Raw genomic sequence first — 17,247 nt, forward strand, 5'->3', positions numbered from 1 at the left:
GCCCCAGCACTCTAGCAGACTCTTGTCCCTGCCTGCAGACTATGCTGAAGCTGATTCAGAAGAAGCTGCTGGACAAGATAGTAAGTCAAGTCTTCACGAAGTCGCGCTGCCCTTTCCCTAGCCCGCAAGGGGCCTGGGCTGCCCCTGGGGGAGGTCCATGTTTTGTCAGGGGCCCCCCTCCCTGGGTACCAGGAGCCCTGGCTGAGCCCTGTCCTGCCCTCACAGTGTGACCAGGTCATGGAGTTCTCCTGGAGCGCCCTGTGGAACATCACAGATGAAACTCCTGACAACTGCGAGATGTTCCTCAATTTCAACGGCATGAAGCTCTTCCTGGACTGCCTGAAGGTAGTGTCCACCTCCTGCATCAGCAGCTGCCTCAGCTGCCCACATGGCCCCTCTGCTGTCCCGAGGCTTCCCAGCAACCAAATCTGTAGCACCCCTCACCCATGCTTCCGGAGAAGGGCAGTGGGGACAGACTCAGGCCCACCCACCCAGGATTTGCTGCTGACAGAAGCTCCAGACCCAGATGGCCTGGTGGGGCCTCCTGAGAGCGCCCACTCCCAGGGAAAGCCCCTCCCTGTCTCCTCAGCAGTCATTCTCAGCCTGCCCACAGCTGGCCAGAGCCCACTATGCTACGAGCTAGACAGCAGGTCTGTTCATCCTTAAACACATGCTCTGTTTTCCTGCTCTGATTTCTAGGAGGGTCCCTTAAACTAATATTTTGAGCTTTGGTGAACACAACCACGTCTGTCCCATAGGTCAGATCTCTAATCAGCCTTTGCCTTTGTGGCAAGGAATCCCACCCCTTTAATCCCTTAGTGTGTGTACCCTGTGCTGACCTAGGTGCATTGGAGGGTAGGAGGGCAGCCTATATGCCCCCTCTTTATCTAGTTGGCATGGCCAGATGCCCATAAAGCTTTTTGGTTAACAATACCAGATACTAAGTCATTAAGTACTAATTGATGTGGCCCACTGGCTCTCATTTTCCCAGGAATTCCCAGAGAAGCAGGAACTGCATAGAAATATGCTAGGACTCTTGGGGAATGTGGCAGAAGTGAAGGAGCTGCGACCTCAACTAATGACTTCCCAGTTCATCAGTGTCTTCAGGTTAGTACTTTTAATCCTTTCCTTTTTTGCCTTGGCTGCCAGGATGCTCAGAGCTCTAGTGTCTGCTCGGTTGCACAACTGCTCTTAGCCTAGGTTTGCTATAAATGTCGTTTTCCCTCGATAATATGGTCTCTTATTCATTCAATCCTTCATAAGTGGCCCTTTTGTAATTATATATCGTTTTTTTTTTTTTGAGATGGAGTCTTGCTCTGTCACCCAGGTTGAAGTGCAGTGGCGCAATCTAGGCTAACTGCAAGCTCTGCCTCCTGGGTTCCTGCCATTCTCCTGCCTCAGCCTCCCAAATAGCTGGGACTACAGGTGCCCACCACCATGCCCAGCTAATTTTTTTTTTTTTTTTTTTTTTTTTTTTTTGAGACGGAGTCTCGCTGTGTCTCCCAGGCTGGAGTGCAGTGGCGTGATCTCGGCTCACTGCAAGCTCCACCTCCCGGGTTCACGCCATTCTCCCGCCTCAGCCTCCCAAGTAGCTGAGACTACAGGCGCCCGCCACCACGCCCGGCTAGGTTTTTTTGTATTTTTAGTAGAGACGGGGTTTCACCATGTTAGCCAGGATAGTCTCGATCTTCTGACTTCGTGATCTGCCCGCCTCGGCCTCCCAAAGTGCTGGGATTACAGGCTTGAGCCACAGCGCCTGGCCATTTTTTTGTATTTTTTAGTAGAGACGGGGGTTTCACCATGTTAGCCAGGATAGTCTCGATCTCCTGACCTCGTGATCCACCTGCCTCGGCCTCCCAAAATGCTGGGATTACAGGCGTGAGCCACTGCGCCCAGCCTGTAATTATATCTTAAATGACCTCAAATCCCTTTAGAACTAATCTGGGTATATAGACAGTATGTGATAAAGAAATAACTAGCACCTCTTGCTTCTTGTTTTAAGTTGGGGTCCTGCAGCTGGTATCTGAAGAGAAACTCGGGGAGTGGGACTCCATTTTTCTGTCTTTCTCCTGGCAGCAACCTGTTGGAGAGCAAGGCCGATGGGATCGAGGTTTCCTACAATGCCTGCGGCGTCCTCTCCCACATCATGTTTGATGGACCCGAGGCCTGGGGCGTCTGTGAGCCCCAGCGCGAGGAGGTGGAGGAACGCATGTGGGCCGCCATCCAGAGCTGGGACATCAACTCTCGGAGAAACATCAATTACAGGTACGGGCAGGGTGCGGAGCGGGGATGCAGTGTGGAATATGCGGTAAGTCCTGGGCAGGATGCTCATGCCATTAAGGTCTGCTCAGAGCTCCCGCCTTTCTTCTGGTCCTCTGTGGGGTTCTGCTTTCACTCACTGATGTGTAGCTGCACACAGCACAGAGCATAAATAAAGGCACGATCTCACCCATGCAGCCTGGAGCATTTGTCATACATGCCAACATCTGCATGTACCCAAAGCCTGCTCTTTGCAAACTACTGATACCTACTGATTTGTGGGGAAAGGTGGGGAGAAAATAGACACACAACAGAAAACCATACAGATGGGCCGGGCACAATAGCTCTTGCCTATAATCCCAGCACTTTGGGAAGTCGAGACAGGAGTATCATTTGAGCCCGAGATTTCTTTTTTTTTTTTTTTGAGATGGAGTCTTGCTCTGTCACCCAGGCTGGAGTGCAGTGGCGCAGTCCAGCTCACTGCAAGCTCCGCCTCCTGGGTTCACACCATTCTCCTGCCTCAGCCTCCCAAGTAGCTGGAACTACAGGTGCCCACCACCACGCCCAGCTAATTTTTTTGTATTTTTAGTAGAGACGGGGTTTCACCGTGTTAGCCAGGTTGGTTTCCATCTCCTGACCTCATGATCTGCCTGCCTCGGCCTCCCAGAGTGCTGGGATTATAGGTGTGAGCCACCATGCCCGGCTGAGCCCAAGATTTCAAGACCAGCTTGGGCAACATAGTGAGACTTCCTCTTTACTAAAAATTTAGGCCGGGCGCCATGGCTCACAGCTGTAATCCCAGCACTTTGGGAGGCCAAGGCAGGCGGATCACGAGGTCAGGAGATTGAGACCATCCTGGCTAACACAGTGAAACCCCATCTCTACTAAAAATACAAAAATTCGCTGGGCATGGTGACGGGTGCCTGTAGTCCCAGCTACTCGGGAGGCTGAGGCAGGAGAATGGTGTGAACCTGAGAGGCGGAGCTTGCAGTGAACTAAGATCGCACCACTGCACTCCAGCCTGGGTGACAGAGAAAGACTCCGTCTCCAAAAAAAAAAAAAAATTTTTTTTAAATTCAGGCCGGGTGCAATGGCTCACGCCTGTAATCACAGAACTTTAGGAGGCTGAGGTGGGCAGATCACGAGGTCAGGAGTTTGAGACCAGCCTGCCCAACATGGTGAAACTCAATCTCTACTAAAAATACAAAAACCTGGAGTGGTGGCACATACCCATAATCCCAGCTACTCAGGAGGCTGTGGCAGGAGAATCGCTTGAACTTGGGAGGCGGAGGTTGCAGTGAACCGAGATGGCGCCATTGCACTCCAGCCTGGGCGACAGACCAAGACTCTGTCTCAAAAAAAAAAAAAAAAAATGGCCGGGGGCGGTGGCTCAAGCCTGTAATCCCAGCACTTTGGGAGGCTGAGACGGGCGGATCACGAGGTCAGGAGATCGAGACCATCCTGGCTAACATGGTGAAACCCCGTCTCTACTAAAAAATACAAAAAACTAGCCGGGCGAGGTGGTGGGCACCTGTAGTCCCAGCTACTCGGGAGGCTGAGGCAGGAGAATGGCGTAAACCCGGGAGGCGGGGCTTTCAGTGAGCTGAGATCCGGCCACTGCACTCCAGCCTGGGCCACAGAGCTAGACTCTGTCTCAAAAAAAAAAAAATATCAGCTGGGCGTGATGGTGCACATCCGTAGTCCCACCTACTAGGGAGGCTGAGGCAGGAGGATCACTTGAGCCCAGGTGGTCAAGGCTGTAGTGAGTCGACATTACGCTACTGCACTCCAGCCTGGGAGACAGAATGAGACTCCATTTCTTTTAAAAAAAAAAAAAAACAAGAAAACAAAACAGGACCAGGCACAGTGGCTCAATCCTTTAATCCCAGCACTTTGGGAGGCTAAGGCAGGCGGATCACCTGAGGTCAGGAGTTCGAAACCATCCTGACCAACACAGTGAAACCCCATCTCTGCTAAAAATACAAAAATTAGCCAGGCATGTTGGCGGGCACCTGTAATCCCAGCTACTTGGGAGGCTGAGGCATGAGAATCACTTGAACCCAAAAGGCAGAGGTTGCAGTGAGCCAAGAACTCACCACTGCACTCCAGCCTGGGCAACAATAGAGTGATACTCCATCTCAAAAAAAAAAAAAAAAAAAAGAAGAAGAAAACAGGAATTGTTCATAATCTCACTCCCTGAAAGAGGACCCCTGTTGACGTTTTGGTGTCTCTTCTGCCAGCAGTGTTTCTATGCACAGATTTCATTACTTTAAGTCAAGCTGGCATCAATTCCTACTGTTTTGTGACTGAATGGCCAATCACCAGGCAAGGATCTCCCTCGTCATTTTAGGACGGAGTCACTCTCTTTGTACCATCCTGTACAGATGGCCATTTCAGTTGAAAACCCATGTTGGGAGGAACAGGCTGACACTGACAGTTTTGCCAATGCGCGAAGTACTATAGTTCTTGGGGAGAAAGGAAGCAGAATCGCTGGCCCAGGAGTTTTGCACACACGTGTTTCAGGCTTTTGGACCATGACTCCATGCTGGCCCACAGAAGGCCCTTGTCAGAAGAGCAGTCATAGGCTGGATGCGGTGGCTCACGCCTAGAATCCCAGCCACTTTGGGAGGCCGAGGCAGGAGGATCACTTGAGCTCAGGAGTTTGAAACCAGCCTGAGCCCTCACCTCTACAAAAAAATTTATTTTTTTGAGACGGAGAATCACACTGTCACCCAGGCTGGAGTGCAATGGTGCGATCTTGGCTCACTGCAACCCCCACCTCCTGGGTTCAAGCAATTCTCCTGCCTCCCAAGTAGCTGAGATTACAGGTGTATGCTGCCATGCCCAACTAATTTTTTGTACTTTAGTAGAGACGGGGTTTCACTGTGTTGCCCAGGCTGGTCTCAAACTCCTGAGCTCAGGCAATCCACCTGCCTCAGCCTCCCAAAGTGGTAGGATTACAGGCGTAAGCCACTGCGCCCGGCCAAAAAAATTTTGTTTTTAATTATTCAGTCATGGTGGCCCACACCTGTAGTCCCAGCTCCTCAGGAGGCTGAGGTGGGAGGAGCATTTGCATGGCCTGGAAGGTCAAGGCTGCAGTGAGCTCTGATCACGCCACTGCACTCCAGCCTGGGCAGCAGAGCGAGACCCTTTCTCAAAAAAACAAAAGGTCGGGCACAGTGGCTAAAAAAAAAAAAAAAAAATTAGTCTGGGTGCAGTGGCTCACAGTGGCCTGTAATCCTAGCACTTTGGGAGGCCAAGGCAGGTGCTCAGGGGTTCAAGACCCGCCTGGCCAACAGCAAAATGATGCTCTAACCCAAAATTAGCTGGGCGTGGTGGCATGCGCCTGTAGTCCCAGCTACTCGGGAGGCTGAGGCAGGAGAATCACATGAACCCCAGGAGGCAGAGGTTGCAGTGTGCCCAGATTGCACCACTGCACTCCAGCCTGTGTGACAGAGTGAGACTCAGTCTCAAAAATGAAAAAAGGGCCGGACATGATGGTTCATGCCTGTAATCCCAGCACTTTGGGAAGCTGAGGCAGGCGGATCAGTTGAGGTCAAGAGTTTGAGACCAACCTGACCAACATACTGAAACTCTGTCTCTACTAAAAATACAAAAATTAGCCCAGGCACGGTGGCACACGCCTGTAATCCCAGCACTTTGGGAGGCTGAGGCAGGCGGATCACGAGGTCAGGAGATCAAGACCATCCTGGCTAACACGGTGAAACCCCGTCTCTACTAAAAATACAAAAAAATTAGCCGAGTGTGGTGGCGGGTGCCTGTAGTCCCAGCTACTCAGGAGGCTGAGGCAGGAGAATGGCATGAACCCAGGAGGCAGAGCTTGCAGTGAGCTGAGATCGCTCCACTGCATTCCAGCCTGGGCAACACAGCAAGACTCCGTCTCAAAAGAAAAAAAAAAATTAGCTGGGTGTGGTGGCACACGCCTGTAATCTCAGCTACTCAGGAGGCTGAGGCAGGAGAATTGCTTAAACCCAGGAGGCAGAGGTTGCAATGAGTGGAGATCGCTCCACTGCATTCCAGCCTGGGCGACAGAGCAAAACTCCATCTCAGAAAAAGAAACAGTCACACGTGCTTCTGTTCCCAGTGTGCGTCTCCCCTTCTCCCCAGGCTGGGTCTCTGCTCCTTGCTGAGGTCTCCAGCTTTCTGCTCCTCCTAATCTGGGTCCCCTCTGCCTCCCTCATGTGCTTGTGCCTTTATCCTCTCTCCAAGGGAGCCTCGTTGTGCAGCCTGCCAGTGGGATGCAGGGCCAGCTGTCCCTTCTCCCTGGCATCCTGCCAGCCTGTCATGGTTGATCACTAGGATTCCCCAGTGGGAGGAAACCTCAGACAAGAAAAGACACACTCCTCACCCCCAGTATCCACAGTGACCTTGATTTCTTTTCCTGCAGGTCATTTGAACCAATTCTTCGCCTCCTTCCCCAGGGAATCTCTCCTGTCAGCCAGCACTGGGCAACCTGGGCCCTGTATAACCTCGTGTCTGTCTACCGTGAGTGCTGGCTGGTCCTGGGTTCAGACACTCATCCAGCTGAAAGCAGATGTGCCCTCAGGGAGTTTGTAGTCCAGGGGGGAGCATTAATTGCTGCTGCCGCTTTTGTGCCTCAGAGCAGAACCCTCCACTTTCCAGCATTTGTGGGACACCCAGCTTAACGGCCCACTCCTGCCTCCTCACCAGAAGCAGGCCTAGCAGGCGAAACACCTGTGCAGAGTTCCCAGACAGCTTTCTTAATGCTTCCCGTTTCCATGTGCAGGAACAGTCCAAAATCTCCATGCCTGCTGGGCTCAGTGGTGCACACAGCTATTCAGGAGGCTGAGACAGGAGAATTGCCTGAGGTCTGGAGTTTCCAGCTGCATTGAGCTATGATCATGCCTTGGGCACTCCAGCCTGGGCAACATAGCGAGACCCCCATCTCCAGAAATAAAATAGAAGTCTCCATGCTTTCTGCATGAAAAAAACCAACTATACCACCAGCTGGTTCCAACCTGGTGGGTCACCAGAATCACTTGGTGAAAATACGGATAAATCTTGGTCCTTGGATTTGTTGAAAAAGAATATTGAGCGACAGGGCTTAGAAATCTATATTTTTATAGAAACTTCTCAAAGGATCACCATCTTTAGGAGCCACTGGTCTCACTGGTTTGGGTGACATTTTCCAGAGAATGAGCGCTGGAGGCCAGGCATAGTGTCTCACACCTGTAATCCCAGCCCTTTGGGAGGCTGAGGTGGAGGATTGCTTGAGCCCAAGAGGTTGAGACCAACATAGGCAACATGGCGCGACCCTGTCTCTACTTTAAAAAAAAAAAATAGGCCGAGCGCAGTGGCTCACGCCTGTAATCCCAGCACTTTGGGAGGCCGAGACGGGCGGATCACGAGGTCAGGAGATCGAGACCATCCTGGCTAACACGGTGAAACCCCGTCTCTACTAAAAAATACAAAAAACTAGCCGGGCAAGGTGGCGGGCGCCTGTAGTCCCAGCTACTCGGGAGGCTGAGGCAGGAGAATGGCGTGAACCCGGGAGGCAGAGCTTGCAGTGAGCCGAGATCCGGCCACTGCACTCCAGCCTGGGTGACAGAGCGAGACTCCGTCTCAAAAAAAAAAAAAAAAAAATAATAATAATAATAATTAGTCTGGGTGCAGTGGCTCACGCCTGTAATCCTAGCACACTGGGAGGCCGAGGTGGGCGGATCATTTGAGGCCAAGAGTTTGAGACCACCCTGGCCAACATAGTGAAACCCCGTCTCTACTAAAAATATAAAAATTAGCTGGGCTTGGTGGCACGTGCCTGTAGTCCCAGTTACTAGGGAGGCTGAGACAGGAGAATCGTTTGAACCCAGGAGGCAGAGGTTACAATGAACTCAGATCACGCCACTGCACTCCAGCCTGGGTGACAGAGTGAGACTCTGTCTCAAAAAAAAAAAAAAAAAAAAATTATGGCTGGGCGCGGTGGCTCAAGCCTGTAATCCCAGCACTTTGGGAGGCCAAGACGGGTGGATCACGAGGTCAGGAGATCGAGACCATCCTGGCTAACACGGTGAAACCCCGTCTCTACTAAAAAATACAAAAAACCAGCCGGGCGAGGTGGCGGGCGCCTGTAGTCCCAGCTACTCGGGAGGCTGAGGCAGGAGAATGGCGTGAACCCGGGAGGCGGAGCTTGCAGTGAGCCGAGATCTGGCCACTGCACTCCAGCCTGGGTGACAGAGCAAGACTCCGTCTCAAAAAAAATATATATATATATATTTTAAGATTTTATATATATAAAATTTTGTTTTAAAAAAAAGAATGAGCTCTGGAAATAAATACAGAAACTTCAAACCAAGGAGTCACCTCTTGCTTCCCCTACGTGGATGCAGAACTCCCACCCATGGGGCTGGGTACACGTCTTGCCCCCACCAAGGCCTGTGCCTTCACACCCCCAGCACCAGGATAGTCCTCACAGACAGGGTGGGTTTCTGGGCCTCGGGCTGATCAGAAGACCATCCTGATCCTCTGCTGTCTGCTCCTATCCCACAGCGGACAAGTACTGCCCTCTGCTGATCAAAGAAGGGGGGTTGCCCCTTCTGAGGGACATAATTAAGATGGCGACCGCACGGCAGGAGACCAAGGAAATGGCCCGGTAAGAGACTAGCCGTGTGTTTCTGCCTGGAACCTTGATTTGGGGGAGTAAGGGCATAGCAGGCGCCCTCTGGAGGTTAGGAATGACTGAAATTCCCGGGGCAGCTTGGGGTTGAGTACAGAGGTTGACAGTGTATTGATGTCCAGCTGGGGCCTCTCCAAATGTCATCTTGACCACAGTATGGCTGGAAACTAGATGACCAAGCTCTGAACGGAGCATCAGGGCCCTCGTTTGTAAGCTTCGTTTTATTTTATTCCCAACAAATTCCATCCTTTTATCACCGGGTATTAGCAAGTGAGGTCAGAACTTTTCATTGTTTGGCCAAAGACGTTCCCACTAAAGAAGGGACATGGTATGGTCAAATACATTCTGGAGATGAGACGAGGCAGAGTGCAAGTGAGCTTGCTGAATGTGAAGGTCGCAAACATGGTAGAGTCCCGGCCTTCTGTGGCTGTGTGGCTTTCACTGCAGTGTCTAAAATGCCACTCCCTCCAGTTCTCAAGTCAATCAGGACAGGAGAGACTCTCAGGGATGTGACATGTCGAAATAGTCAGAAACGACCTTGTTTTCTCCAGGATTCATTCTAGAAGGGACAACAGTCAAGCTGACCCAGCACACTTTTTCATGTCTCTGTATAGAGCAAAAGGTCACATGGAGGAGGGGCCTGGAACTCAGAGGCTCCTCAGACAGCCACTTCCTGGGCCCGGGCAGGGAAATGTCACCTGGTTCTATTATATCTGCCCAAAGGCACTGCTGGCCAGGCACAGTGGCTCACACCTGTAATCCTAGCACTCTGGGAGTCTGAGGTGGGTGGATCACTTGAGGTCAGGAGTTCGAGACCTGGCTAACATGGTAAAACCCCATCTCTACTAAAAATACGAAATTAGCTGGGCGTAGTAGTGCGCACCTATAATCCTAGCCACTTGGGAGGCTGAGGCGGAGAATCACTTGAACCTAGGAGGCGGAGGTTGCAGTTAGCCGAGATGGTGCCACTGCACTCCAGCCTGGTCAACAGAGCGAGACTCTGTCTCAAAAAAATAAAATTTAAGAATAAATGGACAGGACCCACCCCTAGGTTTTCTTTTCCAGTGCATCTGGGAGGTGGGAGGTGGCCCTGGAATTTTCATGGTTAACAGGGATTCCCGGGAAATTTGAGAAGCACTGGGTAAGACTGACCAGTTACCTACCACAGTCACTTTGAACATGTGTCCAAGGCCTGTGATGGGAATCTGAGGCACTGGCCTATCTGACAGCAAGGAGTAAATGACCCTGGACGATGCTTAGGAGAAGGCTCTCGGCCTGTCCACTGGCCCCTCTCCCACTCTGGGAATTTGCTTCCTAAAAGGTATTGGGGCACCCCTTTAACACACAGAGGCTGCAGTGAAGCCCCCAACCCACAGGCTTGGTGTTGAATGGGCAAGCTCTCCAGGTTCCAAGGTGACAACTGACAGTGATGGGTGGCAGGGGTCAGGCTGGGGTGGGTGAGACTTGAAATCTGAGCTGGAGTGCTGGGCCCCGGCTGCCACAGGGTAGTGGGGGCCCTTGTGCGAACACAGCTGCCCCCACCCCACCCTGGACCTGCCACTGGATACGGGCCTCTGGGGGAATCTGATGTGCAGTCAGTTTGGGGACCACTGGTGGACTTCTGGAAAGAGAAGGGTCTGGTGTGCAGGGAAAATGAAGAAGGAAGAGGTCACTGAAGAAAGTTCCAAAGGGTTCTGGAGGTCAGGCCTGAGCTGATTTGGGGACCCCTATCCACAGATGCCCTGGAACTGGGGGTGGTGGGAAGGAAGGAAGCGGAGGACAGCTGGTGATGGCATTCACGGCCACAGGTGCCATTCCCTGAGTCCCCTGCACATGCCAGCCACTCTGCCAACCCCTCCATCCACATCATTCAGTCAGCATCACCATCACTGTGAACACGTGTTTACCCAGCTGCGTGATGACCTCGGAGGGGCTGGGCTCACCCCACCCAAGCCCACCCTCCAATCCTGTCTCCCTCATTGTCTCCAGCAAGGTGATTGAGCACTGCAGTAACTTTAAAGAGGAAAACATGGACACATCCAGATAGAGGCCTCCACCCCCATGGCCACCACCGCTCTGGACCACAGGCGGGGAGGAAGCGTGCTCAAGCAGCCCAGCGGGCAGTCCCCTTCCGAGGGAGCCCCCCACGGAGTGAAGAGACATGGGGGACTTTTGCACAACCGACGCTTTTCCTTAACATTAGTGAGATATATATATTATATATATATATTTTTTTTGGTTAGGAAGTGTGAAGTTTTGTGTGTATGATTTCTGTACAAAAACAAAAGCAACACTCCTGAGTCCTTGCAGCTTCCTTGGCCATTCTCAAACCCACTCAGCCTTCATCGCTGACACACTCACTCCTACCCCAACCAGACTAAATGCCTATAACGCTGTGAGTATCCAGTCCTTGTCCAGGAAACTCAGACCCCAGTCTGGCTTCCTTTCATGAGAGGAGCAGGCCTTGGACAGCGTATCCAGCATCCTGACCCACTGCCCATGCCTGAGAACTCCATCTCGGCTCCCGGGCACAGCTGATGGGGTTTGGGGATTAGAACTTACCCCACTGGGTCTCCCAAAAGCCTTGGTGCTCCCAGCTGTAGGCCATCTGGGGCAAGAAAGTGAGCTGTTCCTAGGCTAAGGTCCAGGCAGCCCTGCCCCTGAAGACCTTCCAGGAGCAGGGCGCCCAGTGGCCCTGCTGCTGTCCGGCCAGGCCTGCCTGAGGCCACGCTGCTATGGAGGCTGCCTCCTAGTCTCCCACCAGGTCCCAGGCTGTGGAAAGCCCCAGCCCAGGGATGGTCAGAACTCGGGGGCAGATTCCACTGCCCCTTCTGCCAAAACACATCCAGAACCTGCCCCCTGCCCTGGAAGCCAGCATCTTCTGGGGCCAGGGGCTTGCTTCCTTGCTCCACAGCCTTCAACTGCCCAGGCGCTCCTACCAGCAGAACTGAGCCTGCCTCCTCATCCCAGCCTGCCCCGCTGCCCAGAGGACCCCACGCCTCTCAGAGGCAGAGGTCCCACGCCAGCCTTTGACCCACAGCGGCCACACAGCCGCCTCCAGACCAGCACTCGGACTGCCCTGCAGTGGCTGCTTGGGCCTCACTGGCGGTCCCACCCTGCCCTCGGCTTTACCTTGGAAGCCTGAGAGGCGCCGGCTCTCTTGTGCTCCTCCCTCGGTGGACGCTGCCTTGCTTCTCATCGGACACTTGTGGATCACAGGGGCCTGGGGAGCAGCGCTAACCCTGGAGGCAGCCTTTGGATGATGGCTTTTTCTTCCCTCTTCCCTCTGCCGGCCTGCTTTCAGGTGTTCCTAGCATTTCCGCCTCCAGGCAGGACGGGATGGGTGAGCAGCTTTGGGAGAGACACCTGGCCTTTTTCTCCCGGAGCCTCTCCCTCCCTGTCCTGGGAAGTGGGCGGCAGCCCTGCGTTCCCCCAGCTTGGCAGATGGGCTGCATGCAGCGCTCCCTTCCATCCCACGCTCAGTGGCCCCGGCCAGACCCTGGCAGAGTTCACACCTCATTGCTTTACCCCCTGGGGCCTGGGGAAATGTCTGTACTTTGGGATGTCACAGAAATACATTTTTGTGCAAAATGGAGAACAGAGCGTCTTTTTTTGTGGAGGGGATTGCTAGCCTGGCTTCCAGGCTCTGGAGCAGGACTTGAGCCACCCCCGGCAGGGGGACGGCAGTGTGGGTAGTTCTGTGGTAGGGAGGGGTGTGTTTGGTAGGTTAAAGGGCTGCAGGCTGGGGACAGGTGGCAGGGGACTGAGCTGGAGTACCTGTTTCCTATGCGTTCTCTTCACATCCCTGTGCCCACTGAGGACACAGCTGGCAACCAGACCAACAGGGTGCCTGCCCAGGATGGCTCAGCCTGATGGGGGAGACAGATGGCAAATAGAAGATAACGACTCTGTGCCACCAGCGGGGAGAAGGCAGCGGAGGGAGTGGGCAGGCAGGTCAGGGAAGCCTGGAGTCCGCTGGGCCACAGTGCTTTAGGGAGAAGGGAAGGAGCCAGCACGGTGTCCCCATGTGTCCAGGAGGCTTCTCACAAGAGCCAGAGTGCAGCCAAACCCAGTGAAAAGATGGAGGCTGCCCAGGTCTGGCCCGAGGGGCGGAGGAAAAGTGCATCCTCAGCAGAGGGTCCTGCCAGGGTGGACAGAGAAGCAGCCCCATGTGGCCCTGGCAGCGTGAGGAGCAAGGGTGGAGTGGGACGGGACCAAGAAGTCGCTGGGGCCAAATCATGAGGTGCCCAGACTCTAGCATGGCCCAGGGCCGTCCTGGCTGACACCTGTGGTCCCCGCAGCTCTATCGACAGTGCCTTGTCATCCTCAAGAGCTGCCTGGAATAAGAAATGATATGGTCAGCCAGGCGCGGTGGTTCACGCCTATAATCCCAGCACTCTGGGAGGCCCAGGCGGGCGTATCACGAGGTCAGGAGATCGAGACCATCCTGGCTAACACGGTGAAACCCCGTCTCTACTGAAAAATACGAAAAAATTAGCCGGGCGTGGTGGCAGGCACCTGTAGTCCCAGCTACTCGAGAGGCTGAGGCAGGAGAATGGCATGAACCTGGGAGGCGGAGCTTGCAGTGAGCCCAGATGACACCACTGCACTCCAGCCTGGGTGACAGAGCGAGACTCTGTCTCAAAAAACAAAAAAGAAATGATACGGTCACACCCTTTATAGACCACCGTGAGTGTGTGGATTTTACCTTCTATGTGAGGTTTTAAGCCTGGGCATCAGGACTCAATTAAGCGTTTCTGGAAGCTGAGCACTGACTCCTCCCACAGCCGAGGTCCCCTCTTCTCCACCCGCTGCAGGGCCTGGATCTGGCCTCTCTCTCTCCCCTGGCTGAGAGCCCCCTGCCACTGGCCACCCACAGGACCTGGGCAGGAAGGGCCTCGAGTACTTTGCCTCAGAACCCTGGTGGGTTGTCGGTGCCTCGGAGGGAATGAGGGAAGTGCCTGCCAGCAGCAGCCAACACTGCTGAACCTTCATCTGTGTGCCAGGCCCCGGGCTAAGTGCTTCATGTACCTTCCGCTTCCTCAGAACCCTGGCAATAATCCATTTTACAGACAAGGACACTGAGGCTCAGAGAGGTGAAGTGACTTTATTTTTTATTTTTTTGAGACAAGGTCTCACTGTTGCCCAGGCTGAGTGCAATGGCACGATCACAGCTCACTGCAGCCTCGATCTCCTGGGCTCAAGCAATCCTTGCACCTCAGCCTCCCAAGTAGCTGGGACAACAAACGTGCACCCCATGCACTTCTAATTTTTGTTTTTTTTTGTAGAAATGGGGTCTCACTGTGTTGCCCAGTCTGGTCTCAAACTCCCAGGCTCAAGCAGTCTTCCCACTTCAGCCTCCCACAGTGTTGAGATTACAGGCATATGCCACCATACCTGGCCTGAAATGACTTACTTCCTCAAGGTTGCCACAGTAAAGGAGGGAAAACAAGGTCCTCAGAGGTGCCAGGTGCTCCTCCTCTAGCTCCTTGGCCTGGTACCTGCCATTTCCTGTGTCAGGAACACTCTAGTTCCTGCTCATCCCATCACAGCATCTACTTATCTCACGGGGCTGAAGTTGCTTTATCTCGTCTCCCCCATTGGACTGTGAACAGCAACCCACATCAAGGCTCTGTTGTAGCCCAGCACAAAACCTGGCACATCGAGGGCTCTCCTTTTAAAAACTTGTGGCCAGGCTGGGTCATGCCTGTAATCTCAGGACTTTGGGAGGCCAGGGCGGGTGGATCCCTTGAGGTCAGGAGTTTGAGACTAGCCTGGCCAAAATGGTGAAACCCCGTCTCTACTAAAAACACAAAAATTAGCTGGTGTGGTGGCACGCACCTGTAATCCCAGCTACTCAGGAGGCTGAGGCAGGAGAATTGCTTGAACCCAGGAGGCAGAGTTTGCAGTGAGCTGAGATCGTGCCATTGCACTCTAGCCCAGGTGACAGAGCAAGACTCCATTTCAAAAACAAAACAAAACACTTAGGTGACAGGGTGAGCTGTGCAGCAAACCACCGTGGCACACGTTTACCTATGTAACAAGCCTGCACATCCTACACATGTACCCCTGAGCTTAAAATGAAAGTTGGAGAGAAAAAAAAAGAAACTATATTTTGCCACTTAGCACCTTCAAACATGACCTACCTCTCCAAAAGCAGACTGATGTCTAAACCATAAAGTCATTTTACTGAGTCTCCCTAAGAAATGTGACCTCTGGCCGGGTGCAGTGGCTCACGCCTGTAATCCCAGCACTTTGGGAGGCCGAGGCAGGCGGATCACAAGGAGTTCAAGGGTACCCTGGCCGACATGGTGAAATCCTGTCTCTACTAAGAATTAAAAAAAATTAGCCAGGCATGGTGGCGCATGCCTGTAATTCCAGCTACTTGGGAAGCTAAGGCAGGAGAATCACTTGAACCCAGGAGGCGGAGTTTGCAGTGAGCTGAGATCACACCAGGCAGACAGTATGAAACTGTCTCAAAAAAAAAAAAAAAAAAAAAAAAAAAAAAAAAAGCGGTGGCTCACACCTGCAATCCTAGCACTCTGGGGGGCCAAGGCGGGTAGATCACTTGAGGTTGGGAGTTCGAGACCAGCCTGACCAACATGGAGAATCCCTGTCTCTACTAAAAATACAAAATTAGCCAGGCGTGGTGGCACATGCCTGTAATCCCAGCTACTTGGGAGGCTGAGGCAGGAGAATCGCTTGAAACTGGGAGGCAGATGTTGCAGTGAGCCAAGATCGTGCCATTGCACTCCAGCCTGGGCAAAAAGAGTGAAACTCCATCTCAAAAAAAAAAAAAAAAAAGTGTGGTGGGATGGGAACTTAAAATTGTGATCCTTCCTCTGTCCATTTGAGATGTGTGTGTATGTCACAATTCAGGAGCTGAAGGCCATTCAAGGACCTGAAGGCCATTCCATTGAAGTGTAATATCAGGAAGATTTGGCCGGGCGCGGTGGCTCACGCCTGTAATCCCAGCACTTTGGGAGGCCGAGGCGGGCGGATCACAAGGTCAGGAGATCGAGACCACGGTGAAACCCCGCCTCTACTAAAAATACAAAAAAATTAGCCGGGCGCAGTTGTGGGCGCCTGTAGTCCCAGCTACTCGGGAGGCTGAGGCAGGAGAATGGCGTGAACCCGGGAGGCGGAGCTTGCAGTGAGCCGAGATGGCGCCACTGCACTCCAGCCTGGGCGACAGAGCCAGACTCCGTCTCAAAAAAAAAAAAAAAAAAAAAAAAATCAGGAAGATTGGAGCCTCTGTCTCCTAGTCTCTGTGGGAGAACAGAGTCCTAACTTTCATAATTGCCAGCGAGCACACAGAGCTGCCTAATCACATTTACCATGACCAACCCTTCGGAATTTTTCATTTCCCTTACTCTACTGAAGCCCTCACCATTTCCCTCCACTCCCTCATTCTCCCTTTAAGCCAGACATGGTCGTGCACGCCTGCAGTCCCAACTACTCTGGAGGCTGAGGGGGAAGATTGCCTCAGCTCAGGAGTTTGAGGCCATCCTGGGCAACATAGTGAGACCCCATCTCAAGAAAGCAGAAAACAGGCCGGGTGCGGTGGCTCACGCCTGTAATCCCAGCACTTTGGGAGGCCAAGGTCTCCTCACGAGGTCAGGAGATCGAGACCATCCTGGCTAACTCGGTGAAACCCCGTCTCTACTAAAAATACAGAAAATTAGCCGGGCGTGGTGGCGGGCGCCTGTAGTCCCAGCTACTTGGGAGGCTGAGGCAGGAGAATCGCTTGAACCTGGGAGGCGGAGTTTGCAGTGAGCCCAGATCGTGCCACTGCACTCCAGCCTAGGCAACAGAGTGAGGCTCTGTCTGGGGAAAAAAAAAAAAAAGGTGGGAATAAATTGACTTGCAACCAGGGGATGCAGTTAGTATCAGCTTCAGGGACAGCTGAATCTGGAGAGCTCAGACAATATTGTTCTGACCATCTCTCACTCCCTCCTTTAGTGCTGCTTATCCATCTCTGTGTCTTTATAAGTTGGTCTCATTTTCTCCAGCCACAGACAGGGTAGGCCCTCACCGCACAGCGTAAAGATGGCTCTCGGTTGCCTTATATCCCATTCCTTAGGCTTGAGATCCAAAAGAATGCCCCTTCCTCTCAGCATCTAGACAGTAATCTCATGGAAGGCCTGTGATTGGTTCTGCAGAGTCGAACGCCCACAGCCTGCCGCTGGCCATCCTATGGGGTGAGGGGCAGTCCCTCCAATCACATGGGATGGGAAGTCAATTCCCCAATCAAGAAAAGGATGTTGAGCTGAGAAAAACAACAGATGTCAGAGGAGTACCCTGGAGGAGCTGGGATGGGGCCAATCAGATGG

General features: G+C 52.9%; 2 protein-coding genes across 5 annotated transcripts in view; both read left to right on the plus strand.

Moving 5' to 3' along the window:
- ZER1 (zyg-11 related cell cycle regulator) overlaps positions 1–12,509 on the plus strand; it is a 46,196-nt gene extending 33,687 nt beyond the window's left edge. For all 4 annotated transcript variants that reach the window (XM_050759887.1, XM_050759886.1, XM_050759888.1 and 1 more), the window contains exons 10-16: positions 39–80; positions 226–345; positions 992–1,107; positions 2,077–2,265; positions 6,668–6,765; positions 8,788–8,890; positions 10,904–12,509. In XM_050759887.1, coding sequence (XP_050615844.1) covers positions 39–80; positions 226–345; positions 992–1,107; positions 2,077–2,265; positions 6,668–6,765; positions 8,788–8,890; positions 10,904–10,961 — 726 coding nt within the window. In that variant the 3' untranslated portion in view covers positions 10,962–12,509. The remainder of the gene's footprint in view (positions 1–38; positions 81–225; positions 346–991; positions 1,108–2,076; positions 2,266–6,667; positions 6,766–8,787; positions 8,891–10,903) is intronic.
- The window catches only part of DYNC2I2 (dynein 2 intermediate chain 2), a 210,553-nt gene that overhangs the window by 94,461 nt on the left and 98,845 nt on the right, over positions 1–17,247 (plus strand). The gene's annotated exons all lie outside the window — the stretch shown is intronic.

Source organism: Macaca thibetana, chromosome 15 (genome assembly GCF_024542745.1).
Source record: "Macaca thibetana thibetana isolate TM-01 chromosome 15, ASM2454274v1, whole genome shotgun sequence".
Classification (NCBI taxonomy): domain Eukaryota; kingdom Metazoa; phylum Chordata; class Mammalia; order Primates; family Cercopithecidae; genus Macaca; species Macaca thibetana.